This window comes from Sarcophilus harrisii, chromosome 1 (genome assembly GCF_902635505.1).
Source record: "Sarcophilus harrisii chromosome 1, mSarHar1.11, whole genome shotgun sequence".
Lineage (NCBI taxonomy): Eukaryota > Metazoa > Chordata > Mammalia > Dasyuromorphia > Dasyuridae > Sarcophilus > Sarcophilus harrisii.
In genome coordinates, this window is record NC_045426.1 from 646,514,837 (window position 1) to 646,522,033 (window position 7,197).

A 7,197-nucleotide genomic window follows, 5' to 3' on the forward strand; every position below is an offset into this window, starting at 1 on the left:
TAGCCTTTTATTTACAGGATATATACATAGGTAACTTTACAGCATTAACAATTGCCAAACCTCTTGTTCCAATTTTTTCACCTCTTACCCCCCCACCCCCTCCCCTAAATGTCAGGATGACCAGTAGATGTTAAAATATATTAAAATATAACTTAGATACACAATAAGTATACATGACCAAAACATTATTTTGCTGTACAAAAAGAATCAGACTCTGAATTATTGTACAATTAGCTTGTGAAGGAAATCAAAAATTGCAGGTGTGCATAAATATAGGGATTGGGAATTCAATGTAATGGTTTTTAGTCATCTCCCAGAGTTCTTTTTCTGGGTATAGCTAGTTCAGTTCATTACTGCTCCATTAGAAATGATTTGGTTGATCTCGTTGCTGAGGATGGCCTGATCCATCAGAACTGGTCATCATCTAGTATTGTTGTTGAAGTATATAATGATCTCCTGGTCCTGCTCATTTCACTCAGCATCAGTTCGTGTAAGTCTCTCCAGGCCTTTCTGAAATCATCCTGTTGGTCATTTCTTACAGAACAGTAATATTCCATAATTTTCATATACCACAATTTATTCAGCCATTCTCCAACTGATGGACATCCATTCAGTTTCCAGTTTCTAGCCACTACAAAAAGGGCTGCCACAAACATTCGTGCACATACAGGTCCCTTTCCTTCTTTATAATCTCTTTGGGATATAATCCCAGTAGTAACACTGCTGGATCAAAGGGTATGCACAGTTTGATAACTTTTTGAGCATAGTTCCAAACTACTCTCCAAAATGGTTGGATTCGTTCACAACTCCACCAACAATGCATCAATGTCCCAGTTTTCCCGCATCCCCTCCAACAATCATCATTATTTTTCCTGTCATCTTAGCCAATCTGACAGGTGTGTAGTGAGTATCTTAGAGTTGTCTTAATTTGCATTTCTCTGATTAATAATGACTTGGAGCATCTTTTCATATGACTAGAAATAGTTTCAATTTCTTCATCTGAGAATTGTCTGTTCATATCCTTTGACCATTTTTCAATTGGAGAATGGCTTGATTTTTATAAATTGGAGTTAATTCTCTATATTTTGGAAATGAGGCCTTTATCAGAACACTTTGACTGTAAAAATATTTTCCCAGTTTATTGCTTCCCTTCTAATCTTGTCTGCATTAGTTTTGTTTGTACAAAACTTTTCAGTTTAGTATAATCGAAATTTTCTATTTTGTGATCAGTAATGATCTCTAGTTCTGCTTTGGTCATAAAGACCTTCCCTTCCACAGGTCTGAGAGGTAAACTATCCTATGTTCCTCTAATTTATTAATAATTTCATTCTTTATGCCTAGGTCATGAACCCATTTTGACCTTATCTTGGTATCTGGCGTTAAGTATGGATCAATGCCTAGTTTCTGCCATATTAGTTTCCAATTTTCCCAGCAATTTTTATCAAACAGTAAGTTCTTATCCCAAAAGCTGGGATCTTTGGGTTTGTCAAAGACTAGGTTGCTATATTTGTTGACTGTTTTATCCCTTGAACCTAATCTATTCCACTGATCAACTAATCTATTCCTTAGCCAATACCAAATAGTTTTGGTAACTGCTGCTCTATAATATAATTTTAGATCTGGTACAGCTAAGCCACCTTCATTTGATTTTTTTCATTAATTCCCTTGAAATTCTTGACCTTTTGTTTTTCCATATGAACTTTGTTGTTATTTTTTCTAGGTCATTAAAATACTTTTTTGGGAGTCTGATTGGTATAGCGCTAAATAAATAGATTAGTTTAGGTAATATTGTCATCTTTATTATATTTGCTCGCCCTATCCAAGAGCATTTAATATTTTTCCAATTGGTTAGATCAGACTTAATTTGTGTGAAAAGTGGTCTGTAATTTTGCTCATAAAGTTTCTGATTTTCCCTTGGCAGATAGATTCCTAAATATTTTATATTATCAGTAGTTACTTTAAATGGAATTTCTCTTTGTAACTCTGACTGTTGGATTTTGTTAGTGATATATAAGAATGCTGATGACTTATGTGGGTTTATTTTATAACCAGCAACTTTGCTAAAGTTGTGGATTATTTCTAATAACTTTTTAGCAGGGATTCTCTTATTGTTACACAAGAGGATCCCAAATAATTATTAAGAGGAAAAAGGCAATACTTGATAGTTATTCTGTTCTATCCTAAAAGTTTTCAACTTTCAAAAAATTTACAATCAGTGAAATTACATTTTTGGTTGACTCTTAGAGAAGTATAATCAATTCACCTATTTATGTATACATTTATGGAAAACTATAATTTATTTCCTGTTTTATTAAAAAGAGATATAGGAAGGTTTACTGAAAAGCCAAAGAGTAGGAGAGGAACACATCATCTAAAAGTTGGGAACTTCTTCTGTTAATACTCTTGTTGATCTCATTAGAGCCAATGAGTCTAATTATTTCTGTAGATAAACTGAACAAATATAATCCAACTCCAGTCACTTCTCTGAGCTCCATATTACCAGCTACCTCTAGAACATTCTAAACTAGATGTTTATTTTTTTTTCTTTTTCTTTTTTTAGTTGAGGCAATTGAGGGTAAAGTGATTTTCCCAGTGGCACATAGCTATGAACTGTTAAATGTCTGAGGTCAAATTTGAACTCAGGTCTTCCTGACTTCAGGTGCTCTATCCACTGGGCACTTAGCTGCCCCTTAAACTAGATGTCTTAGAAGGTTAAAAGCAGATGTCATTATCTTTTCCCAAAGTTCAACCCTTATCCAAACTTCCTATTTCTAAGGATATCACAGTTTTTATCTCTGAGATAAACTCAAAATTATTTGAGACTCCCCATTCTCCCTCAACTCATATATGTAATTGCCAAAACTTGCCATTTCTACATCTACCATATTTCTAGAATCTTATCTCCTTTATTCTCAATTAGCTACTGCCTTATTTCAGGATCACAGCCTCCCAATTGATCTCCCTTCTTCATCTCTCTCTCCTCCAATACATCTACCTCAGAGTACCCAAAGTAATTTTCCTTGATCCCAAATCTGATTAATAAATTCCATGCCTCCCTATTTACTCTAAATCAAATTATTTTGTGGTGCTTTTAAAGTCCTTCATAACCTGGCATTAACCTATCTTTCCAGCTATCTTGTACATCACTTCTGCACTCTGAAATCAAGTCAAACTGGTCTTCACTGATTCTTATTTGATCTTTCTTCTGTCTTTGCATTGCCTAATTATAAATTTCCCTTCTATAGAATAATACTCAAGCACCATCTACATGAAGTCTTTTTTGATTTCAGCAACTGCTACTGTCTTTCTTCCTTTTGTATTTACCAACTTAATAATTTTATTCTCTTTCTATACACATTTGTTGTCTTTTTTTTTTTTAGAATGTAATTTCCTTAAGATTAGGGATTGTTTCTTCTATTATTGAACTCTCAACCCACAGAATATTAATGGAGCTTTAAAATTTGCAGTGCCTTTACATATATCATTATTCTCACATCTTACTCCCCATCCATGAATAACTAGTAGTTTCCTTGAAGTTCCTTGCACAGCCCACACTCCATCTCTCAATTCCATGCAAATCTCCATAGTTAAAATTCTCTTCTCCTCATTTGCAGCTCTTGGCTTCCTTGCTGTACCAGCAAAAATCCCACTATCTGTAAGAAATATTTCTGATTTCCCTTAATGCTAGTCATTCTAGTAATTCTCTCTCAAGTGTTTTTATTTATCCTGTGCATATTAGGTTTAGGTTTGTACACAGTTTCTTGCATGCTGTTTTCTTATCAGAATGTAATTCCTTTGAAGCAGACTTTTTTTTTTTAAACTTTGTAACTTAAAATTTTTATTTGTATTTTATTAACAAAATAAAATCTTAATTACATGGTTGACTTGAATTTATTTAATAATTGTTAATTTGCTATGGCAAATCTGGAGATTAAAAAAAGTAGAACAAATCAGCAGTTGAAAGTACAAGATGCTGAAGATTTGCTCAACAAGTAGGTCAAATATCCAGAGAGAAGACAAACCATAACCCTAAATATCCACTTGGAGCTAAAGGATGAAAGGGTAGGAGTTTCTATGAGGTAAAGATTTAAGGAAGGCCTATTTCATCCTTTTTGCCCCAAGGTACAAATATTAAAGAGGTCTAGAACTCAGTCAGATATCTGATCAAGAAAATGGGATTTACAGCTGGAAGGGACCTTCTTACTTTAAAGACAAAAAATCTCAAGTTTTGAGAAGGAAACTTGAGATCACAGAGTCATCCTGGAGTGATAGAACATAAGGGGAAAGCAGAAATGGAAAAAATCCACCAATCACCACCTCAGAGATCCTATGTAGAAAACACATAGGAATATTATTGCCAAATTTTGAAACCTCCAGTTGAAAGAGAAAATTTTCAAGAAACAAGGAAAAAACAATTCAAATATGCTGGAGCTACAATTAGAATTATTGGTAGCAGCAGCTACAATAAAAAGACCTGGAATCATATCTACTGACAATCAAAAGAACTAGGCCTGGGGCCAAAAATATCATATCCAGAAAAATGATCTATAATTCTGAATGAGAAAAAATGGACCTTCAACGAATTTGTAGATTTTCAGGATTTTCTATCAACCAAACCAGAACTTAACAGAAAATTTAATATATGAGACAATATAAAAGATCAATTTTAAGAAACTTAACATGGACAAACTGTTTAAATATGCACAAATTATTTGTTCTCTCTCACATCAGGAATGGGTTCAATAGGTAACATAGCATATATACCATGAAGAGTATAGCATCTTCCAAAATCTATAAAGAAGTAAGGGGGGAGAGATGGGTGGATGGGGAAGCAAAGGGTGAGGGAAGAAGACAAGATGGAGGGAGGTTAAGTAATAGCTAGGCAAGTTATGGAACAGAACTTAATTATAGAAGTAGCAAGAATAAGAAAAATATTGTGTATGTGGGGTGGGGGTGGGGGTGAGTGTATTTGTATATATCTACATATGTATACATAAATATATCTTCTTAAATGTAACTTGCTTGGGATGGTAGGGGGATGAAGGGGGGGGGGAAGAATAACATAAGGTGAGACAAAGAGAACCAAAGAACAGTTTTCGAGAAAGTAAAGAAAAAATGGTCATTCAGGAATATAATTTCTTCTATTAATATATATTATTTTCTTGATCTGGTAATTTGCTATATATTCTGAATCCTCCCTGATGTTCTGCTGGACACAGGGAAATGTTCTCTTTTGTTTTACTTTATTTTGTTTTGTATTTCTTTTTTTATACTGTTTTTTTTTCAAATAAAAAAAAAAAGATATAAATTTAAAATAAATAAGAATCACAGAGTCAGGATTTAAGTCCTCGACCCCAGACTCCAAACCGAGAGTCCTTTTGACTATTTCAAGGGTCTGAGTGGGCCCTGAACACTTGGGGATGCTAGCGCGGGGGGGAGGGGAGAGGACGGGGGAAGAGTGCGGAGAGGGAGAGTGGGGGGAGGGGAGAGTGCGGGGGGGGGGAAGGGGGGCGCTCCCCTGATCACTCGGGAGTCCAGCCCTCCCTAAGGACTGCCTCCTCCACTGCCCCCAGTCCCCCGCCCTGAAGGCCGAGGACTCCGAGGTTAGGCACCAGGAGGCAGAACGGAGGTCCGTGGCTGAGAGCTCCTCAGGATGTCCCGCCTGGTCAGCCCCCGGGCCCTGAGCTCCCTTGGGCTAGGAAGAAAGCCGCGCGCGGCTTGCGGGGCCCCAAACGCAGGCACAGAGCCCGCCGGAGGTGGCTGAGGCCGGGTACCCTGTAGACGACCCTCAGCACCAGGGAGCACAGCGCCCCGTGCCGGGTCCAGGGCCCGCAGCTGCAAGGCCGAGAAAGCCCGGACCCGGTACAGCATCAGGTGCTCGAGGTGGGGCAGAGTGAAGGTGCCATTTCCCGGGGGAAACCAAGCTGGGGGGAGGGGGGCCTCCTGTAACGCCATCTTTAGTAAATCGCACTGGAGGCCTACCCAAACTCCGAAATCGTCGCCATCGCAACCCAGGCAACCGCTTCCGCTTCCGGCGGCCGTAAAGCGCCGACAAGCGGCGTCGTACCGCGGGCGCAGGGGGATCGGAGATACTGCGGCTGAGGCCCGGGAGCGTCTGCAGTGAGGGTCGGGAACTGGGTTGGTGGGGGGAGGCGCGCGTGTCTAGAGTGAGAACCTGGGGCTGTCACCCCAGCTCAGTGATGGGCAGGCCGAGACTGAGTCGGGAGGCTGGGGCTAAGGATGCCGGGAGGTCGCTGGCGTTCTGGGTACCGGGACTGCCGGGGAAGGTGGGATGACTAGGTTTGGCAGCCGAAGCCGACCAGGAGGCCGCGGGGGCTTGGAGGAAAGGAGCCGGCCTCAGGCTGATCAGATCCTTTGTCGTCCCCAGAGCCATGATCGAGGTGGTGTGTAACGACCGGCTGGGCAAGAAGGTCCGTGTGAAGTGCAAGTATCCTATTGGTGGGAGGCGGGATGGGGATGGGCTCGGCTGCTGCCCTTTCTTTTTGCCTTAACCAACGCCCCAGCACCGACGACTCCATAGGAGACCTGAAGAAACTGATTGCGGCGCAGACGGGCACCCGTTGGAACAAGATCGTCCTGAAGAAATGGTGAGTGCGGGATCCCCGAGTGGGCAGCGGCCGGTTCAGGGGCCGTGCTGCACCGTGATCCCCACCTCTGGAAAAAGGTGGATGTTGGGGCCGCCCTAGCCTGGGTAAACTAATCTCAAGCTTCCTGAGAGGGGGATCCTCTTGCAGAACCAGCCTTCTCTCTATCCCAGGTACACAATCTTCAAGGATCATGTAACCCTGGGGGACTGTATCCTTTAACAATTCTTGAGGGGCTCCTAGCTTTCAAGGTAGTCCCTGTGCAGCTCCAACCCCCAAGTCCGAAGAACACAAAAGAGCTTAATTCTAGGTGGGGATTAGGGAAAGAGTCTGGGCTCTGCTGGGGCGGGGAGGAGTGTGTTGGGGAGGCCAACGGTCCTGCTGTTCAGATTCTCTGACTTAGACTCTCAGATGAGATCCACGATGGAATGAACCTGGAACTTTATTATCAGTAGGGACACACCTATTATCAGTAGGGACACACCCCATCACCAAAATCTGCACCTGTCTTCCCTTTTTAAAAGTTTAATAAAATAACTTTGATGCTGGAGTTGTTCTGTTTTGGTCTTGTTTTTGGTCTTTGGTTATTGTG

General features: G+C 40.5%; 1 protein-coding gene across 4 annotated transcripts; it reads left to right on the plus strand.

Annotated features, from left to right (window-relative positions):
* The first annotated feature begins 5,792 nt into the window (after positions 1 to 5,792).
* On the plus strand, positions 5,793 to 7,155 carry LOC100928690 (ubiquitin-like protein 5). Of its 4 annotated transcripts, none has more exons than XM_031947486.1 (5): positions 5,793 to 5,874; positions 6,389 to 6,448; positions 6,525 to 6,608; positions 6,779 to 6,816; positions 7,017 to 7,155. In XM_031947486.1, exons 2-5 carry the CDS (start codon positions 6,393 to 6,395, stop codon positions 7,058 to 7,060), a joined length of 222 nt encoding a protein of 73 aa, XP_031803346.1. In that variant the 5' UTR covers positions 5,793 to 5,874; positions 6,389 to 6,392; the 3' UTR covers positions 7,061 to 7,155. The 4 variants fall into 4 exon arrangements, with proteins under 4 accessions (XP_031803346.1, XP_012397381.1, XP_012397382.1 ...); XM_012541927.2 differs by lacking the exon at positions 5,793 to 5,874 and adding an exon at positions 6,030 to 6,126; XM_012541928.2 differs by lacking the exon at positions 5,793 to 5,874 and adding an exon at positions 6,042 to 6,120.
* Positions 7,156 to 7,197: the final 42 nt, after the last annotated feature.